At 53.6% G+C, this 23072-nt stretch overlaps 1 protein-coding gene across 2 annotated transcripts in view; it reads right to left on the bottom strand.

The window, feature by feature from the left end:
* Positions 1-2584: 2584 nt before the first annotated feature.
* The window catches only part of TSPAN14 (tetraspanin 14), a 53270-nt gene continuing 32782 nt past the window's right edge, over positions 2585-23072 (bottom strand). Inside the window, exons 3-9 of one of the 2 annotated variants that reach the window (XM_081157794.1) lie at positions 13405-13455; positions 11811-11879; positions 10348-10518; positions 8315-8440; positions 7080-7124; positions 5270-5389; positions 2585-4238 (exon numbers count right to left, since the gene is read on the bottom strand). In XM_081157794.1, coding sequence (XP_081013920.1) covers positions 4167-4238; positions 5270-5389; positions 7080-7124; positions 8315-8440; positions 10348-10518; positions 11811-11879; positions 13405-13455 — 654 coding nt within the window. In that variant the 3' untranslated portion in view covers positions 2585-4166. Of the gene's footprint in view, positions 4239-5269; positions 5390-7079; positions 7125-8314; positions 8441-10347; positions 10519-11732; positions 11880-13404; positions 13456-23072 lie in introns of both variants that reach the window. The other variant, XM_081157795.1, reaches the window with a different exon arrangement.

Here is a 23072-nt window from a genome sequence, read left to right on the forward strand (position 1 = left end):
TGTCCCTCACTCTTTCTTCCTCCAAAGTCCCAGGTCTGCAGTGCCCACTTCAGGGTTTCTGGAGGCCCCCCCCGGAGGCCCCCAAACATTTTCAGAATGAACATGCCTTTATTGCAGTCTTTGGGGGGAAAGCCAGGCTGTGCTGGCTTTAGGAGCTAAAAAGGCCCTAAAGGTGTGCAGGTCTCTGGAATTCTGGAGCGCGCCCAAATGAGGGAGGACAGGTCTGCCCGGGAAGGCCGGGCAGCACCCTCTCAGACAAGACACCAGCACCGAGCAGCACCTCGGCCAAGCTCCGTTACCGGGGACGGGTCAGCACAGTTTAGAGGCAGATGGCCTAAAAACTCTGTGGCCGGTGGACAGACCCTCTGACTCTAGAGCTGAAAAGGTCAAGCTGTGAAGGTCACACAGCCATCTCACTCACCCAGTGCAGCTGAGGGCACTGGACTGCTGGGTGACAGGGCTGAGTGCCCAACCCCTGGGCAGGCCCTTCCCAGGACAGTCCTTGGGTGCTGGGAATACTGCAACAGACCCTCCCCTTTCTCTGTGCCCCTGCAGTCCACGCTGAGGGTGCTGACCAGAGACCAGGTGGCCCCTGCTCCTGGGACTGAGGCCCTCCCTCCTCCGCTGGCCTCTGACCCAGCCTCTTCTGGGGGCTCTCCCCTGGCAGTCCCTAAGGTCACAATGGCCTACACTCATGTGCATGCCCATTACTGTCCCAGAGGAAGCCCTGGCATGGTAAGTATCTCCTGGACAATAGTATGTGCCTGAGTTCTCACTGCCCCACACAGAAAGCCCTCTCACTTTGCAGAGCAGTGAGCCAGGGCGCAGAGGCAGGGCCTCCAGTGCAGGGTGGGGCTGAGCTCTTAGGGGCCACACCATGCTCTTCCCCACAGGCCCCGAAACAAAGCCCAGCGCACAAATCCAGGTATAGAGGCGGGGATCACCACTCTCCCTTTCTTTAAATGCCTGTCCCCGCCAGAGCCCAATTAACAGGACAACCTTCAGGAAACTGTCTCAGGCTTGCCCTCCTGTGGTTTTGCTCAGCAGGAGCCAACCAGAGCTTCAGAATTCAAAGCTGGTGGGCACCAAACCTCTCATTTTATTTGCTGGTACAGCCTGAATCCTTGACAATAACTTAGCTTTCTCCAAGTCTCAGGTTTGGGGCCAAAAATGGCTTCCTCAGAGCTGCTGGTGACTGGATGAGTTTATGAGTAGGTGCTCTGAGCCCTGTGTTCCGGGTTCTTTACCCATTAATTTGTATTGTCATTCGCATGGGGACACTGCGCAGGCTCCTCATGCGTCAGCCTTGCCCTGCCAGCAGTGGGAGCCCCTGGAGACGGGTGAGCTGCGCAGTGGCAGGCATGGCCAGGGGCATGACAAGGATGGGCGGGAGAGGGTCAGGGATCTGGGAGGCCTGGGTCAAAAACGTGGAAGGTCTGAGGGCATGGCCCAGAGGTCCAGGTCCTGCAGAGGCCTGGACAGGTGCCGAGTCTGGTGGCAGGTGAACAGCATTCAGTCAAGTGAGGACAATGGTGGGTTGTGTGGGTAGGGGCACAGAGCCTGACAGGAGCGGCCTGGGAGAGAAAGGGGGAAGGCAAGAGGGTGGAGGCAAGCTTTTGGGGATGGGTATGTGTGCGATGTGGTGAGAGGGAGAGAGGTGGGAAGCATAAGCAAAGACCCTGAAACTTTAACGCGTGCATGGGGGGCGAAGAGGGGAAGGGCAGAGGCCCCACCATGGCCTCCATCAGTCTTAGAGGACAGGGGTGGGTGGGGATCCAGGGCAGCTGGGTGGGGAGTGACCAGAAGGCTCCCTGGGCCCTGGTCAGACAGAGCCCATACTTGTTGGAGACCCAATGTGTGCAGCCCTCATCCTAGGCTTCTTTTCTATTTTCATCCAGCTGCTCAGAGCCAGATGAGGTGGTTAAAATTGGCCCCAGGGTTGAATAAACTAATTGGGAAACAAACCCAACTCAAGACTTCCCTGTGAACTGGGCTATGACCTGTGAAAAGGCTTGTATGGGGTCCATTCACCAGGTCAGCCTGGATAATGGGGCTGCAGGAGTGGCCAGGAGCTGCTGGTGGCCACATGCTGGCAGGGAGGGCATGGGGCCATCCACTTTCCCCGGGGCAGGCTGGCTCAGAGGTACCTGGTGAGGTGGGCACGCCACTAACTCCCGCACAGCTCATGCAACGGGACCAGAGTCCAACTAGGGCCCCAAGCTATTTAGCCTGGACCATACTGCCTGGGGCCAGACAGGGCTAACCTAAACCAGCATTCCCTCCAGGCCTCCAAAGTGCTTCTAGCAGGCAGAGCTACACCACCAGCCAGCTTGTGCCAGCTGCAAGCTCCACACAGAGAATGACTGAAAGGGGCTCAGAGGATCTGAAAGGAGCTCAGAGGATCTGAAAGGCCACCTGATAAAACGTACTTCAGGTTGTGTCAACGACGGAAGGCCTTCACCATGTGCCCTCCTGGCCCGTCTTGCCACGCCCTGTCCCAGTGGTTCCCCAGGCAGCCGAGTTCCCCACTGAGCTGTTTATGCCATCCTGATGGGACCAAAACAAGAACCACAAAACAACAGCGTTATTATAAACATATATTCCATAAAAGAGTCTGGCAGTCAAAGAAAAAGCATCACACTTCCTAGAAACGCAAGCATTCTTCTTCCCCTAGTCTACAGAAAAAATTGTAAAAAAGGAAAAAAATTTATAACAATATCATCAACAAACACCCACCAGTCGACACCACACCAGCGTGTACACCGGGCCAGTCAGTGAAGGCAGCACTCAATCCCTGAACGACAAGGACAGAACTGGCACAAGTCCAGAGAAGCAGTGGAAAGGAGCCCACCCAAGCTGCACAGGCGCCCGGCTGCCCGCGGGGAGCTCTGGATACAGGACAGACTTCATTTCCATCGGCAAGCCCAGAAGAGCCCTGGCAGGAGGGGTGGACGGGGCAACCACAGCTATCCCGGTTGGGGGGAGGGAGTCACCCCAAACGTTAGCAACAAAATGTCCATCCCGAGCTGCTTCTCCACGGCTGCAGGCCAGGGGGGCTGTGGTCGGCAGAGCTTCTCTGCAGGGAGCGGCAATGCCAGGCTGGCCAGCCGGCCCTCGGCATGCGGCCTGGAGGAGCCCTGGCTGAAGGTTTCAGGCGGGCCATCCTGGCTGGGGCTCCCTGGCCTCGCCGTGGAGGGACCAGTATTCAAGTTCCGGGTGACGGTTTCAGTAGCACCAAGACCAGAAGACTGCGCGGCCAAGCTGGGGAGGGCAGTGGGTGTGGGCGCTGGGTGCACCTGGGCTGTCAGGGATGGAAAGCAGAAGCTGACTGGGCAGGTTCTGCAGACACGCGAGGGAACTAAAGGGATGGCTTCGGTCCCAGAGACAGTGTAAGGCTGCTTAGAGAACGCCCGAGGAAATGCAGAGATGGTGCGAGAACATTCCTGCTCCTATAAATAAACTATTTACACACTTTAAGAAAAGGAGAGAGCGCTCTCAGAGAACCATGCCCACGGTCCCTCGTGCCTTCAGGGGGTAATGCTGTGGAGACCGCAGGCAGCTCTTGGAGGGGAGAACAGTAGGCCAGGCACCCTGCACCCAGCCACGCACTGGCTCAGGCTCACTTCACTTGGACATGGCTGAGGATCCTGTAGCCCCCGACAGCCTCCGAGGTCCACTTGCTCCCCTCCCCTCCCTAGTCACAGGCAACACCCCTGTGCTGATGGGAGAAGCCTTGTCCACACCTGCTGGTTCCTTGCCCACATCCTGCTCACAAAAGACATGGCTGCCTTCCAGGCCAGCACCAATGTCACGAGTGGTGAGGAGGCCGGGGCCCCTGCAGACACACTGGGCTCCAGGAGGACAGGGTCAAACCCTCCTTGCAGCCACAGGAGCCGATAGTCCCTTGGTCGCCACCCCCACTTAAACACATATTCTGTCTCTGGGGAGACCCCTGCAGGGATCCTGATCACAAGTTCCTTCAGTAGAGAGGGGGCTTTGGGTCCTCAGCACCAGCAAGCAGGCTCGGAGGTCACGTCGAGCTGATGCTGAAGGTGGTGCTGCTGCGGGTGGGGCGGAGCTGCTCTCCCTCTGGACCTGAAGTTGACAACAGTGAAGGGCTCTGGCCTCCACGGCGTGGCTCAGCTCTGCTCGCTCCCCTCTGCTCCTCAGAAGTGATGGCCAGCCTTCACTGCCTCGATGTCTGAGATCAGGGTCTTTGCCAGGAAGATGCCAAATATCTGAAACCGAAGCCAGCAAAGGCGGCAGCCGTCAGCGTGGGAATGCAGGGGAGGGGCAGGCCCCGAGGGCAGGGGGATGTGGGTGCTGCACGCCACTCCCATCCCGCCCCACACACTGAGGATGCAGTGAGAGTAACCATGGGGCATGTGGCAAAACAGGATCAGCCCACCAGTAAAAGTGAGTCCCGGGGTCCGTGCAGCTGAGTCCCTGGAGCACCAAAGGGGCGAAGAGCAGGCACCATAGAAGCAAACGGACACCGCCCAGCCTCTAATACCACTAGGCTTGCCACACATCATGGCTGGGACACACCTTGTGCCCGGGATTAAACAAACCAAAAACAGCCCAGGGTCACCCTGGCTGGTTCTGATTCCCAAAATAATAAATCCTGAACATTTCCTGTAAACCTGGATTCCACAATAAAACCAAGGGTACAGTATCTGAGGCTACATCCTGATCCTGGCAACGGGATAATCATGTGGGAGGACTGATGTTTTCTACCAGGGCAGACTAATGTGAATCTGGTTGGTCACCTTAGAAGTTTTACTCCACCCCCCTCTTAAATTCCTGTGGCATGTATTTGATGAGCTGGTCCTTCTGAAGTCTGATTCCTTTGTCTTCTTTTGCCAGTAAATTTTTTTTTTTCTTTTCTGGATGCTTCTGTCTCTCAGCCTTCCTTCGAGATCACTTACCACATGTCTGCTGAGTGAAGGTGGAGCCCATGGGTGGTAGCTGGAGGCTCCAGGGCCACCTCTTCAAGCAAGGCCAGAGACAAATGTTTTCTAAATGGTGTCTCCACACACAACAGCAGCTGTCCCCAAGGCTGCTAGGGGCTGCCGGCTTCTCCCAGGAGCTCTGGGCACACTGGGCAAACTCCTGGCTTCTCTGACTCCCAGCAGATACTGACCAGCCCGCTCACCCCAATCTCACTGCCCCCTCGGCCACCACCATCTGCCCACCTGTGAAATCTAGGTCAAATGACCAGCTGCAGCCCTCGAGGGGGAAGGGAACCATGAGAGCAGTGGGAACAGACCTGGAGCAGGGAGATGGCAATGAAGACACCAGCCACGATGTAGATATTCCGTGGCAGCCAGCCTTCCAGCGCCTGGATGCAGCCTTTCGTGAAGATGAACTCGTCCCACTTGCTCTTCAGCTACAGGAAGACATCGCAGTGGCCTGAGCGCACGACCCACAGGACATCCTCACCCTGCAGAGGACCCCTTCAGGGAGGCAGGGTGCCGGGTGCCGAGGGCAGACAGAACTCTCAGGAGGGACGCTGACCTGTCTGGGCCTCTGTCCAACCCTGGGCATTTTGCATCAATAACCTAACCGAGGCTATGGCCTTTAGCCCATTTCCGTGTGGCCTCCACAGATTTACAGATCAACCTGTGCAGCACCTCCCCAGCCCACACGTGGAGAAGGGGGGGGATCCACTGCTCGGAGAAGGAAGCGTGTCTTTAAAGAGAGAAACTGGCAGAAGGAGGTCCAGCGTCTTTCAAGTCAGAGGAGTTGGCGGCAGAAGGAGGGGCAGTGTGTGTCCCTCAGCCCAGGTAAGCTTGGCTCCAGAAGCCAAAGCCAACAGGGACAGTCACGAGCAATGGACACCATAATAAAACCAAGGCTGTCCCTGATTCTGACTGTGCGGGTCCCAACCCCTAGCAGAGGGTCGGTGAGCACACGGGGATCTCATCAGAGCACCCACACCCCGCCCTCACCCACCCTATATTCAGCAAGCAGCCTTGCCCTCATCCATCAGCCTCCACTGCGGCAACACTGACAGAAGAATTCATCTTAGTGGTGTTAGGGGCTGAATTGTGTCCCCTAAAACTCATGTTAAACTCCTAACTCCCAACACATCAGAATGTGACTATATTTGGAGACAGGGTGTTTACAGAGGCGAAGCAATTAAAATGAAGTCACTGGGGTGGGTCCTAATCCAATATGACTGGAGTCCCGATAAGAAGAGATTAGGACTTCAGGACGCAGAGGGAAGACTATCTGAGGACACAGAGAGGAGGAGGCAGCATCTACAAGCCAAGGAGATGGGCCTCAGAAGAAACCAACCCTGCAGACACCTTGGTCTTGGACTTCTAACCTCCAAGGTACTGAGAAAATAAATGTCTCTGTTGAAGCCACACAGCCTGTGGTGCTTTGCTACGGCAGCCCGAGCACCTAACACAAGTGGCAGTTGAATTCATAACCGGGAAGCTGCTGTTGATACAGGCCCATCTCTGTGAAGTGGGGGCCAGTGCAGAGGACTTCAGGTTCCCAAACCAGAGGGCACTCCCTAGTGCCCATGGCCAAGAGGACTGCCATTCATAGCACCGAAGGCCACCAGAGCAAGGGCTAGGGTGGGGACTCACTTCGCCCCACAATCCCCATGGCCTGAAGTAAGCCCTGGACTGACCCACTCCTCCCGAGACCTGTCTTCCTCCTCGCTGTCACCTCTCCTCCAGAGGACAGCTGGGCCAAGTCATAAGCTCCTGCAGCTTCATCCTGAACCCCTAAACAACAGACACCTTCTGGGATTCCGAGGCATCTCCTTTAAAATGTAGTCTTTGTCCCCCAAAATGTCTGTCTGATCTCTTTTCACTAATGTAGCAACTGTGAAGTTCTGTGACCCCAGCTCATAGGGCTTGAAATCGCACCCATCGCTGCTCCTGAGAGCCCTGTTGCCAGCTCAGGCAGGGTGCATGGGGCTGGCCACCTCGTGCCCAGTTCAGATGGCACTTTTGAACTCCATTTCCCCTAGTTCTCCCACTCCAATTTGTACTTGCACTAAATCAGGAAGCTGGACCACAGGGAATAAACCAGAAGAACTCAGAGTTAAATGGAGCTCTCACCTGAGTCCTGACATCATATCCACACTGTGTGTTCACAACTTTTTGCTGTAAGAAAAGCAGAAAACATTAGTCATTTTTGTTCCCTTGAGAAGCTGGTGGTAGAAGGCTCCAAAAAAGTAACCACCAAACACCAGCAAACACCTGTACAGATCCCATCATAGCTCCCGTCCTTCAACCATGCTGCCAACTAACCTTTCACACTAGGCCGGGTGGGCCAACTGCCTGTGTGAAGGGCTAGACAGTAAGGATTCCTGGCTCATTTGTGTAGCAACTGTGCAGCTCTGTCTGCCAGTGAGGCATGAAAGCAGCCAGTGCCAACATAAAAACGACAGGCGCAGCTACAGTTCAATAAAACTTGGATTATGGACACTGAAATTTAAATTTCATGTAATTTTCACATGTCACACAAAAATTACCCTTTTTTCATTTTCCACCATTTATAAATGGCTAAAACCATTCTTGGCTCGAAGGTCACACATAAAACAGGCAGCAGGCCAGGTCTGCCCACGGGTCAGCCTGCCACTCACTCCCTGTGCTGGGAGGTAAAGGCTACACTGGCCCAGGTTCACAGTCACAGTGGAGAGCTCAGAATCTGGCTGTGCAATCAGCCAACCCGAGCCTCTCCTGTGCTGGGGAGCCCACCCACACAGCAGCGATGACGCCCTGGCCAGTCAGGGCCCGTGCTCAGCACCAGGCCCGTGATAACTGAACCAAGTTCTGTAAAGGGCTCATCCTGCTCGGACTCAGCTCAGGCAAACACTCAGGGCTCCTTCCCAGGTTTCTGAAACCCAAGGACCTGGGCTGTGGACTAAAACTGAAAGCAGGTGACTAAGAAAGAACAGAGTGGAATCTCTGCCACCCCCAGGGGGTCTGTACCCCCACCGCCCCTGTGGGCTTCTAACTGAGCGTTTTCTCTAGAGAAGGGAGAGTGAAGAGGGCAGACCAGGGCTGGATACATTCACAACATCGTGTGCAGGCACCCAAGTGAGAGCCCTCACGGAGGGGTGATACTGGTTTCTCCTGCTCCACCGAGAACGCTAAAGCCAGGGTGGGCCATGCAGAAACATCCCAGAATTTATTTCTGCAGGATTTCGGGCTGCAGGAGTCCTGGGGCCGAGCATGGAAAGTAAGCCAGACAATCGTCCGTCTGCAGAGGAGTAGCAGCCCACAGCACTGAGTCAGAACTGCTCGGCGCCAGGGAGGCTATGTGCTCCCCACCAGGGCGGCCAACTCACCGCGGGGTCCGGCACGCAGCAGGAGAAGGGCACGCCACACTTTTCACGGCTGTAGCTGGCACCACTGCAGTTGAAGTAGACATTGAGGTCCCAGTCTTCAGGGCCGTACGCCCCACAGCATTGGTTCTGTAATCACAAAGCAAGACCATGAGGGCTCTGGAGCCAGGCCTGTGGCCACTCACCACCAGGGTCAGTCTCAGGGACGTGGGGTCAAGTGCTCCCCTATCTATCTCACAGAGACACCAAAGTCCACCCCACTGGCCTCACATGCACAGAGATGCTGAGCAACGTGCCAGGAGGCCCTTTACTAAGGAGATTGTGCCATGATGACTCCTGGGTCCAACCCTCGGGGCTGGTTCCATGGTGCCCCAGCCTTGGCACAGGGTGGAGAGGCCCAACTCCAGTCCCTCCTCTGCCTGAGGCGCTCCCTCCCTTCTCACCCAGCCCAGAGTGGTGTCCTGAGGCATCTCCGCACATCAGATGCGGTCCTCTCCTATCCCTCAGAGAACACCCTGTGGGCAGGATGTCTTCCTGCCTAACAACTTCCCAAGCTGGTCCCACCTACCTTTTCTGCTTCTTTATAAAAACCAGCGACTGAAGGCCGACTCCCCAGGGAAGAATTACAACTGGGGTGAATGGGACACAGTCAAAGCTCTGTCCTCTCCTGGGGTCTCTGCCCGCCCCCCCCCCCCCCCCACTATTGGGTGTAGCTACAAAGAGAAGCCCCATTTGTCTGAAAGTATAAAAGCAAACATACGGAAAGCAGCGCTATGCCTGACGCGCCCAGTCCAGGAGCAGACCTCATTCTGCACTTGCCCTCCAGCTGACACAGGCAGGCACGGCAGCGATCACAGCAAACACACAACCGGGATTTCTGGGGTTTTACTTCTAAGGTAAAACCCCATCTTCCCCACCCCCACCTCTCCATGATTCTAGAGCTTTAACGACTACCTAATATTTCACCAGGAGGAGGTTCCATAAATTACTGAAAACCTCTGGGAAATTATATTTTTAAAAGGAAAGGAAGGCAATGGAGAAACTACAATGTCTTCCGGGCCAGTGGGGGAGGAGCCCCAGGCAGGCTTGACACCAGTGAGCCCAAGATGACATGAAGACGAAGAGAGAGGGGCTGGCAGTGCTGACAGGGCACAGTGAGGGACGTCAGAAAACGGCTGGGTCTAGGCGGCTTTCACAGACCAACACGGGTCACCATTGACAACACAGGAAGGTTCTCTGATCATGTGAGCGGGGTTTGGCTGTATCCCATGATACACGAAATAAGAGTAAACAAGTTTTGGTAAATAATAAGAACAGATCATAGTTATTTTTAATGTTTCCTAATTTATTTCCTTCTCAGAACTAAAGTGTTCCATATAAAAAGTTTCTGAGGAAGTAGGCTTTCTGGCAGAGCCCAGATCAAATTAGAGCCCTGCATGGGCCAGCGAGGTGGGGTGTGGGTTCCTCCCAGGGGAGGCCAGCTGAGGTCCAAGCCTCCAGGTACAGCCACACACGGGGCACAGAGGCCAGCTGGAGAAAAGGTCAGGCCTGCGACCACTTAGACAACCCCTGGGGACTTGTTCCAGGGAGGCCGCATTCCTCTCATCTAAGCGGCTTCCTCCAGGAGCTCTGCCCTCTCAAACAGGAAGGTGAAAAGGTCCCGGGGAGGGACAGGAATAGCCTCAGACAGCGACTCACATGCCTTGGGGAAAAGCCCTGCCCCTCGGTACCCACAGTACCCAGGGGACTAAGGCCACCTGCATGGCCAGGGCTGGAGAGGCCTGAGCCCCGAAGAGGGAAGACTGGGCTCTTGGGGGAAGGTGGCCGCAGGGACAGCAGGACTTCCCTGCCCAATCCAAATGGAGGGAGGGCACATGAAGAGCAGGCCTGCGCCGCCGGGCAACCACGGGCCGGCAAAGCTAAACGGACCAGCGGCGTGGCCCACGTTCCCACTAGCCTGGCTCCCTCCCAAGCAGCACACACGCTCGGCCCGGGAAAGCACGGCCTCATCGGGGCCGCCGGCGGTGGGTACTCACGGCTTTCTGCAGGGAGTCGATGAGGTTCTGCAGGTCAATGTCGTCCCGGTAGGATCGAATGTTGCTCTCGAAGAACTCCCGGAAGCGGTCCCGCACCCAGTCCTGGAATAAGAAGGCCAGCACCGCCACGGCCAGCTCCAGAAAGAAGATGAGCACGATGGTGCCGCAGAACTGGGGACGAGAGGAGCGGAGTCACCACCCCTCCCGCCCCCGGCCAGAGACCCGCAGCATCAGCTGGGTGATTCCGCGCAGCTCCAGCTCCACCTTGTCTGGAGAATGGAGACTCATCCCTACCCCCAGCGCTGCCCTCCTGGCCGGAGAGCTACGGGTGAGAGTATGAGACAGCTCCACGCCAATGTGTCGCCCGCTTCCTAGGAAGAAAACAGGCCCACACAGGCCCACAGCTTGGCTGAGGTCACTCAAATCACACGGGACACGTGAGTTTCCGGGCAAGGCTCCGGACAGCCCTGGAGTGGTCAATGTTATCAGTGCCCAGTCCGCATCTGACAGTCCACCGCACAAAGCTGTCGCCAGAAGCACAGCTGCCCCTGGCCAGTGGTGGGGGCATTCTGCAAGGACCCACGTGGCCTTAGGTCCACACGCCTCCTTCCCACCGTCATTTTCACTGGCCACACAGCAGCCTAAGATAGAGGGTAACACACACACAGAGGCCTTCCAAAATGGAATCTCCATCCACACAGACACAAGATACAAAATATAACACTTAAAAAAAATTATGAAAAAAACATGTATTTTGCTTTTTAAGTTAAGCTCAGGAATGAGGAAGCTTGATCTAACAAATTCAACAAATAACATGTTGCAAAACACAATTCTGTTTTCCCTATCAGGTGTTATTTAATTTTAACTGAATGTATTACAAAATGAATGTGTATCTAAATATAAAACTAAACTCTTGGTGACTTGCAGTTCTGCCAGCAAATTAAGGATTCTGCACAGCACACCAATACACCCTGGAGGAGGGAAATGATTTCCTAACGTTACTGACAACATCTTTTGATCTCAGCCAGGAAGGGCAAAGGTGAGCAGCAAATAAACAATTCCTTTAGAACTTGGGAGGGAAGGCAGAAAGGAAGGGGAGGGGGGGCTGGCCTGGGAGCAGCAGCCCCCTTCCCCTGGGAGCTGAAAACTAGAGGGGCAACTTCTCTTCTTCCAGGGATGGGGAGCCGGACCAGCTGATTGTTTCCTGAAATCTTACCATCCCGTGGGGAAGCAGGGTACAAAGGGCTGTCCCCCTACTACCACCACTGCTGGGGCCCAAGGAGGCCTGTAAGAGTTGCTACCAGTGAGTTCAGATAAGGTAAAAGCCTATGCAGCAGAGCCACCCCCTGCCTGTCCCCCAACACCCCATCCCCAGGGCCACTCACAAACTTGAGCAGGCAGATGTTCTCCCGCAGGGCCCCCACACAGCCAGCAAACCCCAGTGTGAACATCACCACGCCCACCATCAGCACCAGCACCACAGGGTCGATTCCGTGCAGCCGGGTCACTTTGGTGAGGTCGGACAGCACCCCCTGAAAGAAGCAGAGAGCAGGACAGGATCAGCCTCAAAGGGAGTCACGGTGCCCTGAGGGGCTTGGGCTGTGTATAGAACTAAACTGAAGACAGGGTCCTGCCTTGGGAGGCTCAATCATCTCATTAAAAACCCAGGTGAGGGTGTGGTCCCTGCCCTCCTGCCCCTTAGAGGCCTTGTGCCCAGCAGATCCCTGTCCACCTCAGCTCCCCAGGCCTGCCCACGCAGGATTCCTGGTCTCCACCTTGGCTGTGAGCTCCTCCCAGACAGACCCCATGCTTCTTCTGTAGCCTTCAGGGTGCCTATGCCAGGCCTAGGGTGGGAGGGAGCCCTGAGGGGCCCTATCAAGGGCCCTATGCCAGAGCCTCGCCTTGGCCTCTGGACACCTGGCAGTTGACTCTGCACTGAATTCACGGAGAACACACTATCCTGAGAGGAATGGCTTCAGTATGAGCAGCCTTGTTGAAAACACCCTCCCCAAGGGGTCACAAAGGCAGCACTGTCCACACAACTCTGTGATGACGGTGGTGCTCTGTATCTGCACTGTCCAAACAGCCACTGGTCACATGCTATTGAGCATTTGAAATGTGGCTAGTGGAACTAAAGAAGTGAATTTTAATTCGTATTTCATTTTAATTAATTTAAATATATAGTTGCATGTGGCTAGTGGCAACCAAAATGGACAGAGCGATTCCACCGGATTCAAAGGAGGAAGCAGAACGCAGCAGCCAGACCAGGCAACCCCGCTGACCAGGCAGGTAGGTAACCCGGCCCAAGCGCCCTGCGGGCTCTGCTGGTTGAGCTGTTGCTGTTCTGAATGGCCACACGGTGTCGCTATGAGTCATGACTTGCGCCTGCTTCCAGGTCACTAGGACAAAGTGACACTGCACCTCATATCCTGTCCTTTAGGAGTTCATGGACCGCCTTGAAGGTGCCCAAACCTGGTAGCCTTAACAGACTCTAAGACCACGGCAAGAAAGCCCACAGATCTAGGCACTCCCGCCTCCCCCTTCTGGAGGCAAAGGGCTCCACTGAAGAGTGAGCTCACCTGAGCCTGAGGCTCAAGAGGAAGCTTTAGTTCCCACTGTTTCCTGCCCTGCCCACTGGACCTTGTTCCTTCTCTCCATCCTCCCTCCCCAAGAGCTTAAAGATAAACCCCAGGGACCTACTTGTTCCCAGAGGCACAGACTGGGTCCAGAAGGTAGCCCCAGGCCTGCCCTGGACACAGCTGCAGACAAAGCCTGAGGGTGACTTGGGGCTTCGGGAACAGAAAAGAGGGTTCTCTGCACTCACAGAGCTCAAAAACCCAGCCAGCCCAGCACTGGTCTCTAGCAACGACCCGAGCATGGGGAAGCAGTTTTCATAAGTTCAGTAACTATTTCCAAGAGCTGGCTCTGTAAAGACTAATGACTATAAACTATTACCTTGCACAAGAAATGCTTATCAGGGAGGAAGGGACAATTAAAGCTGAACCAACCTGGGTCTGGCTGTCTGATGCTGAGGATCCTATTGACAGCTTCACCTACCTTTTCGCTCCATGCCCAAAGTCCGGCTCCAAGGAAAGCAACTCCAGCCAACTGAGCAGGGGTGGGAGGTGGGGTGGGGGGAGGGAGGGAGAGAGAGACAGACACAGACAGACACACAGTTAGGTTGGAAACCAGCTCCATGAACGTGCCTCTCAGAAGGATCAACACTGCCAGTAGGAGAATGGCAATGGCTCGTGTCCACACTGGGTGGACCGGGGGCAAGGCGGCTACTCGCCCCTGCAGATGGCAGGGTGCCCCAGAACAACGGGACAGCAAGGCTCTTTGGATAACCCACACCCACCTTCCCTGAACATTTGGGCAAAATCCTTCAACCCCCACAGCTCCATGCAGAGGTAAAGGATCTCAGGAGGAACACACTATCCTGGGGAGACTACAGAGGCAGAGATGTCTGGTTATAGCCTGTTTCTTCCCATTTCCACAAGCACCCCAACCCATTTCAGTGCAGTCTGTGTGTAAGACATCGCCCCAGGTGCCTTCACAGGCTCCCGGTGCAGCTGAGGCTGTCCAGCACCTCTGCCACCTGCCTCAGGCCTCTGGTCCTGGACACTGACTGAAGCATAGACAAGCAGCCGCCAAGGCCATTTGCTGGCCAGGGCTGAGCCTCCTCCCCAGGACACATGTGTGCTCGAGATAGGCTGGGTCGTTAGTTACTAAATTAAAACAGGCCTAAGAGAAGCAATGTGCCCACCCTAGAAAAGCAGCAATCCCCAACCCTGACCTCCCGCCTGCAGGAACCCACCGGGGCGAGGCTGCCTCCTATGACCCCCCACACCACACAGACTCCTGAATGAGAAGGACTTTTCCATGTAAAACAACACACCTCATGGTTTGCATACCATCAGCCTCGTGTTTTCCCGTTAAACTACTTTATGCCACCCTGGCCTTCAGCTGCCATCTGTCAGTACTCGTGACAGAGAATGGAGCCAGGTGTCCATGGCTGTCAGCTTTCCTAAGTGTATTCTCGGCTTTGGGACGTTCCTGCCCACTATTCACTGCTAACCCCAGGAGGCTGGAGGGGAAGAAAAGACCCTGTAAAGAAAGCCCTGGGAGTTCGTAACCTCTTTCACAACAGGCCAATTTCAGAAAATCTGTACATGCACATGATTTCCGAGGGAATTTCCGAGGCTTCAGGCTTCTTATTGCTGATTCCCTCCCACCCTGTGGACCCCAAGTGAAGAGGCCCTGCCATGACACGATCCCTCTATTTCACAAAGGGGAACAGAGGCCAAAAGGGCCAAGACCAGAATGCCAAGCAGCGGTGGAGAAGGGCCTGGATCCCAAGTCTCTGTTTAATCTGTTCATTCACTTACTCATCTAACAAGTGTCAGGCTCCGTCTCTGGTGCTGGATCCAGCACTGAGCCACGGAGGCAAGACCCCTATGCTGTAGAGCTCGTGCCCTTGGGAGCCCACACGGGGTCCTTTCCATCACACCGCAGTGACTGTCTGCTGTCCAGTCCTCAGTGACGGGCCAGCTGAAGTCTTTGTCTTCTTGACGGGGTACATGACCACTTCCTCTCCCAGTGTCTCACTGCATGGTAAGCAAGCCTGAAGGTGACCAGTCACTGCCCGCTGAATCCCGGGGGCTTTCTCCCCACCATTCCTCAAAGGCCCTGCTGACTTACTTTCTCCTGCCAAAGCTGGAGCTCTTTTCTCAGCTTATCTAGTCTTCTCCGACACAGCTGGTCATTCCCTTCTCCACAGACCACTCAGCTTTGGGGCCACAAAGTGCACATTCCAGTTGTCTTCCACGCTCCCTGTCACTCCCTCTCAGCCCCTCCCGTTGGCTCACCCTCCTCTTCAGAGTTCTCTAAATGCTGGCGAGCCTCACTGCTCAGGTCTGGACCCCCGCCCTCTCTCCCGAGCTCTCTGGATGACCTCATGGTCCACAAGGCTTTAAATTCCATCTATACTGCACATGGCTGACCACTAATCCACGTCTCTGGCCGCAGCTGCTCCAAGTCAAATACTCAGTGCCTACTTGACGACTTGTCAGCCTGAGAGATAGGACATTTCAATCTGAACATGCCCCCAAATGGAGCCTTGGTCCCCCACTCCCCCAACCAGCGACTCTCCAACTCTTTCCTCGTTAAATTATGACACCACTGTCCATCTACTCATTTGTTGAAGACAGAAAACCTAGACCTCATGCTTGATGACTCTTTTCCTCCAACTCCTAACTCATCTTAAGGGGACCCTCTGTTGGTTCTACCTCCAAAATTCAGTGTATCTGGACAGTTTTCTTCTTGACTCTGCTCCCACCTGTCCATGCTCCACCGCCTCAGGCGCCTGCTCACCATCTCCTCACAGGTACCCAGCGACTAGAACAATCCTTTAAAAACAAAGGACATATAACTGCACTCCTCCAAACCCTGCAATAACTTCCTTTTACACTTAGAATAAAATTCAAACCCCTTACCACAGCCCACAAGGGCCTACACGGCCAGGCTTTCACCCACATCTCCACCGTCATCTCCTACCCATGTCCCAACCCCAACCCTACGCCGAGGACACTGTTACTAGTTTGAACTCATCAAACTCATCCTGTGCCACAGATGCGACAGTTTCCTTGGCCTAGAATGTTCTTCCTCCATATCCTGTCTTGTCTTCCTCCCTCACTTCATTCCAGTCTCTTCAAATTGCACCTCCTCAGAGATGTCTCCCTTTACTGTCCCAGGTAGACAACTCCCCACCCACCCTGACCGCCTTCCCTGCTTGATTTTCCCCATGGCCCCCATCTAAGACCACAGGAGCTATCATCTGTGTATTGTGTCTTTCCTGCTTATGCCTCTGAGGGCAGAGATGGTTTCTGTTTTGTTCAGGGTTGTATCCCAAGAACTTGGAGAAGGACTTGGCCCTTGTAGGTATAGAGCAGGCATGAGTGAGTGAGTTGCCAGAGCTCCCAGACCAGAGCAGCCCTTGTGTGGGGTCCTTCCTGCTCTCCTCCCAGACACACTCCCGTGTCTAACTCAATCCAAATGCATTCCAAACCATGAGAGGACTGAGCAAAAGTCCAGACTAGCCCAGTCCAAGGCCAAGTCCCACACAGGGACATTAGGATAGAGCAGGATTGGGCCTGGAGGGTACCCATCCTTGTCCCCCATCCAGTGTCCCCAACAAGCATTACAGCCCACCTAAATGCACACCGGGGCACCCACCCACCACCTGGCAGCACATGAGATGGTGAAGAAAGTCTGCCCCCTGGAAACCCCTCACTGAGTCACGGTCCACTTGAGCGGCCAGCTCCCACTACTGAGCACAGTTCTCTCACAAGGGCTGCACTGGTAGAATGGGTAGGGCTTTTTTCTATCTGGTTTTAAAGGAAGGACTAAAGATAATTTGCACCAGAAAAGAGAGGAACCAGGGGGTCACATGTCAGATCATGGGTTGAATGAATACTGGCCTGGGGCAGAAACTCTGGGGACCAACACTTGTTTTAAAGACTAGCTGACTAAGGAAGGACCAGACAGGGGAAGTGACCTGTCTGGGAGCTTGCCCTGTGACAAGCCAGGACCTCACCTGCTTTGCCCAGCTCACAGGGAACTCTCTCACATAGATGGTCCATGGGACTGGGCCATCCTTGCTGGGAGTGAAGGCTCAGCTGGGTGCCTCCTCCATGACCTGATAAAGATCTCTCCCAAAGAATGGGACCCAGCTCTCACCAAGTCCAAAGGGAGGCATCGGGTACGTACCCCACAGTGTCACCAGTGTGGCAAGTGGCACCAGCCTTCCCTGGGTGCCAGGCACCATGTTAACCTGAACACACCTACAGAGGCCCTTCCATACCCATCACACTGGCACTGTTACCCACATTTTTCAAACAGGAAAACTGAGATACAGAACGATTTGTTTTTTGCCCAAAGTCACCTGGCTGGCTGGTGGCCATGAGGTAAGACCAAACCTGAGCTTCCTGACATCCATCATCTCACAGCCTACAGTGCAGCCACCCGGGCCAGGCAGAGGGGCCAGTCAGGAGGCCCGGAGGCGAGGGAGTTTCACAGAAGGGGCTTCTGAGCTGTGCAACTCTAAAGCCACGGACCCCAGCTATCCATCAGGTGGTAAGGATCACTGTGTCCCAACCAGGGCAGGTGGCATCCTTGGGGGAGAGGGGGTTGCCAGTGTAAAGATTCAGCATTGACCTTTCTACCTTAGGCAAAGGACCCTGTGAAAGAAGTGAGAGGCCCTCTGGGGCACTCGGGGCTGGGCCAGCCCTGCCTTGTCAAGAAGCCACAAGGAACCCACTCACCACATGAGCCAGCCTGTGAGCCACCACATGAACCCAAGGAGGTTCACAGCACAGCAGAGGGCAGACACCTGGCCAGGCCCTGCTGGGCTGCAGGGGGTCCAAAGCCACGCAGGTCAAATTTCCCAGGCCCCTTGCGAAATTTCATTCCACAGCGTGTGAAAATACTTAGGCAATTCAAGCAGGCCCAGAGGTTTTGCTCAACATGCTCCAGGCAAACCACCAGCAGCAACACCACACTCTAAGATTCTGCCCCGCTGGCCTCTGGTTCTTGCAAACTGCCCCCGCTAATGGGAAGTGAACATTCACCGAGCCCCTTCCCCTGGGCCGCCTGTGGGAGCCTCTGAGAAAACCAGAAGGACACCCAAGACAGAGTAAGCCATTGGCACTCAAGGCAGAGAGTAGCGCTGAGGGAACACACAGCCAGGTAGTGGTCCTGGCTCCAATCTCCACCCTGCAACTCCCTACAGGACCTCATGCAAGCCCAGGAACTCCTCTAAGCCTGTTTTCCTCTACAAAATGAGGCGACCATCCCTGGGTCATAGGAGGGCTGTAGGACTGAAGAAGTGTCATAGGTGATGGACCTAAACCTGAGGCATAGCGCCATTCTGAGCGGCCTGACCTCCTGTGGGTGCGGCAGGGCACAGGACGGAGGGGCCTCCAAGACACCACCAGCGTGTGCTGGACTGAAACGCTCTACGGCCCCCACCCTACCCCAAGAAAACTCTCCGCACTAGGCCTTAAGACAAGGTCCTTCCTTCCAGAGGGATCTGTTTTATTAGGTCTCTGGAGACAACAGTAAGTCAGAGCTGAGGGAAACAGAGCCTTCTGGAGGCTTCCCGAGTGAGACAGGAAAGAGTGATGGGAAGAACACAGGGAGGGGAGTGGAAGAAGCGAGTACAGTTTCACTTCCGTCCCTAACTCACTCTGAGGCCTTGAGCAAGCCACCTCTCCCTTGGACCTCAGTTTGCCAATCGGCAAAGTCAAGCCGTTGGAGACCAGTGATTGCCAAAGCCCCTGCACATCCTGCTGTTTAAACTTTACCATCATAAATCCCGCCAGGTGGAACCCATGGTTCTGGCCGCTCCAGAACAAGAAACCCTGACTCCAGGCATGGGGAGTTCCGAGAACACCAGAGATGCTCGTGGCCACCTGCAAAGCCAACGATTCAAATACTGGCCAGAAGGATGCCAGAGAGCCAGACTCTAATCCCAACCTGGCCCTGAGACCGTGGGCGGAGGGGGAGCACCAGGGTGTCTCTTGGGGTCAGGAGGCCTTGCCCCTCGGGACTGTGGCCACTCTGAACCCTACACAGAGCAGGAAGTGTTTCTTTCAAAATGTTCCCACGTTAGCCAGGCCAGCATGGCTCAGTGTTGAGCACCGGCCTATGATCCAGGAGATCGCAGTTTGATTCCCAGTCAGGACACATGCCTGGGTTGCGGGCTCAGTCCCCAGCAGGGGAGTGTGCAGGAGGCAGCCAATCAATGACTCTCTCATCATTGATGTTTCTATCTTTCTCTCTCCCTTCTTCTCTCTGAAATCAATAAAGACATATTTTTTTAAAAAAAACAAACAAAAAAGGCCCCACATTAGAATAATCTAAACCAAACCACTTCTCAGTGGGACTCTGGAAGGTCTGGAAGCCAGAGGGACGTTGGAGCCCAGCTTCCTCATTACGGAGGGAAACGTGGCCCCGGGCAGGCCAGTGCCTCATACAGGGTCACATAGCACAGGGTTACTCAGCACAGGGTCACACAGCAGCCTTTCCTCCCGCTGGAAGGGTGGCACTGAGAGAAGGCAGCACATGTGCCCTGCTCAGCACAGCCGGGGAAGCCTCACTAGGAGGGGTATGGACTACCCAGAGTTCTGGGGTAGCTTATACAGATGTCTCTGTGTTCCCCGATAATAGAGCCCACCACCTCCAGGCCTCGCCCAGGAATCTGACTGTGTCAAGGCCTTTGAAAGGAAGGAAGGAAGGAAGGCGGGCAGACTTATCTAAGGGAGGTTACAAACAGCTTGCCAAGCAACTGAGAGAAGGAACCCACAATCCAGCCCCACCCCAGTCCCTGCCATTGCTGGCATGGTTCAGTGATTAGTAGTAAGAGGAAAACCAAGACACTAAGCCAGGGGTCCACACTTCTATAAGCTGGGGAGGAAGCACTTTCAGCTTCGAATACTGTTTCAAGTACTCAACCCTGCTGTTGGAGCAGGAAAGCAGCCACAGATGAACCGTAAACAGGCAGGCAGGGCTGTGCTCCACTAAAGCTGTGTGTGTGAGAACAGGCAGAGAGCCAGGTCTGTCCCACAAGCTGAGTCCTGCACTCAGCTATCACACCGAAACCATCTGGACTGGAGACAAGCACAGGATTTCCTTCAGCTCAGCCACATGATCCCTGGGAGCATCCCTACAGCTCAGGTCTACAACCCTAGTATTTTGTTTTTATATCACTTCAACTGGTCTTAATAGCCTAAAACTAAACAACCCAAATGATACATTGCCACAACAGAACATTACACAACTGTGAGAATGAATGATCTGCAACTCCATACAATGGCATGAACGAATCTTCACACAATATTTAACAAAAGACGTCAGACTCAGAGGACATGATACTGGTAAGGAAGTGTTATGGACTGAACTGAATGTTTGCGGTGTCACCCCCTTTCCCCTTCAAATTCATATGTTGAAGCCCTAACCCCCACTGGAAAGGCATCTGGAGATGGGGCTTTGGGAGGTGACTAGGGCTAGAGGAGGTCATGAGGGTGGGGCTTCCATGATTAGTGTCCTTTTAAGAGGAAGAGACACCAGAGCACTGTCTCTCTGCCATGTGAGGACACAGCAAGAAGACAGCCATCTGCAAGCCAGGTAAAGTGTCCTCACCAGACCCTGACCATGCTGGCACCCCGATCTCACACTTCCAGCCTCCGGAACTGTGAGAAATAAATTCCTGTTAAATCAACCAGCCTCTGGTACTTTGTTATGTCAGCCCAAGCTGAACAAGACAAGAGTACTTAGGTGCAAGAACTTATCTAGCATCTAGTCAAAGTTATTAGTGAGGCAAAAGGGTAGGGAGAGAATGTGACCTATAATAGGGGGGAATCAGTAATAGAAAAGATAGGAATGACAGAGAAAATGGAATTAGCAAAGATTTTAAAACAGATATCATAATAATGCTCATGGGTTTAAAGGAAAAAGTAAACAGAATGAGGAGAGAAATAGAAAATATAAAAAACATCCAATGAAACTATTAGAAATAGAATAAAGCCCAGCCAGTGTGGCTCAGTTGGTTGAGCATGATCCCATGCACCAGGAGGTCGCCGGTTTGATTCCTGGTCAGGGCATGTGCCCATGTTGTGGGCTCAGTCCCCAGTAGGAGGCGTGCAGGAGGCAGCCAACCCATGTTTCACTCTCACATCGATGTTTCTCTCTCTCTCCCTCTTCCTTTCTATGAAATAAAGAGAAACTCTTGAGGTGAGCCAGAGGGGGGAAGAAAAGACACAATACATACAGAGTATGCATACACAAGATGTTTTAACCAAATGAAATGAAAACATATCAAAATGTATGGGATGCAGAAAATGTATAGCATGAATTACACTAGGAAAAACTATTTAAAATCAATGATCTAATCTTCCACCTTAGATGCTATAAAAACAGCAAAAGATACCAAAGGAAGTAGAAGGAAGGAGATAATAAAATAAGAGGAGAAATCAATAAAATCAATTAAAAAATAATTTTTTTAAATGTTAAAAGAAATCAATGAAGTTAAAAAAGGAAAACAACAGAAAAAAAACACATCACTTAAAGAAGTCAGATTTGGCCCGGCCGGGCGTGGCTCAGCGGTTGAGCATTGAACTGGGATCCAGGCGATCGGGGTTCGATTCCCAGTCAGGGCACATGCCCGGGTTGTGGGCTCGATCAATGACTCTCTCATCATTGATGTTTCTATCTCTCTCTCTCCCTCTCCTTTCCTTTCTCTATAATCAATAAAGATATATTTTAAATAAAAAAAAAGTCAGATTCGAGAAAAAATTCTGACTCACGAATTTATGGTGATGGGACAGGTGGATGGCTGCCTGCAGTGGTGGAAATGTCTTGTCTTCATTGTGGTGATGGTGGTTACATGGGTACACAGCTGTCAACTCATTGACCTCTACACTTGAAATGACTAAATGTTATTCTACCTCATTTATACCTCAATAGTGGTATTTTTTAAAAAGCATTTTGGGGGGGAGGGGGTTGGTGAAAGGTACAAACCACATGGGAATGAGACACTCCGATGCAGAAGACAAATCCCTCCAGCAGCCTGGGCCACGCTGAACACGTACTGGCAAAGATGCAGACACACACACACACCAGTTAGAGACTCAACTTTGTCCTGTGAGCCAATAGTGATGACACGGGCCAGGCAGTAACAGCAGTGCACCCTGAACAGCCCCTGCTCAGAAATCCCTACTGGTTCTCAGCCTCAGGAGTGCCTGAGCTGCTGAGATCAGGAGCCCAGACCCTGCAGGATCAGCTCTGCAGGTGACAACTAGCTAGTGGAGCCTCTGATTACGCGACCCTGGACCTCTGCCTTGGCAAGCCGTGGAGAAACACCCACACACCCCTATGTAATAAGGTGATCTACTTCTTAGGAATTGGGACAGCCCTTCTGGAAAAGCAATTTGGACTATATAAATATGTCAGGCCAGTCAAAACACTGTACACACCTTCTGACCCATTTAATCTCCCTCCTGGGGCTCGATCACAGCAAATTGTCTCCCTCTTTCCCTTACAGGAAAGAATCTGTATCACGCAAAACCAATCACTGCATGCTTATCTGGGGTAGTAAAAAAACGAGAACAACCTAAATGTCCAATATGGGAATTTCCAAAAATACAATCAGGAAAATTGGAGCAACCTGGATGTTCTACACAAAGTGGTATGGCTATGAAAATGCAGACGTCAAGACGGCAAGGACACCACCACAGGATATGAAACCGTGTGGCTGCAGACAGGCAAACGGAGCACGTAGGAGGGAGTGTGGTGTAGTTGGGATGCCTCGTGTAGAATTTCCATGCAGTTACAAACGTTTCTTTAAAAATTTGAGCCCGACCACTGTGGCTCAGCGGTTGAGCATCAACCTAGGATCCAGGAGATCGAGGTTTGATTCCCGGTCAAGGCACATGCCCAGGCTGCGGGCTCCATCCCCAGTAGGGGGCGTGCAGGGGGCAGCCGATCAATGACTCTCTCATCATTGATGTTTCTCTCTCCCTCTCCCTCTCCCTTCCTCTCTTTGAAATCAATAAAGACATATTTTAAAATAACAATAAAACAGCCCAGCCAGGCGTGGCTCAGCGGCTGAGTGTCGACCTAGGATCCAGGAGATCGAGGTTCGATTCCCGGTCAGGGCACATGTCCAG

The sequence above is a fragment of the Miniopterus schreibersii genome (assembly GCF_964146895.1).
Source record: "Miniopterus schreibersii genome assembly, chromosome: 14".
Lineage (NCBI taxonomy): Eukaryota > Metazoa > Chordata > Mammalia > Chiroptera > Miniopteridae > Miniopterus > Miniopterus schreibersii.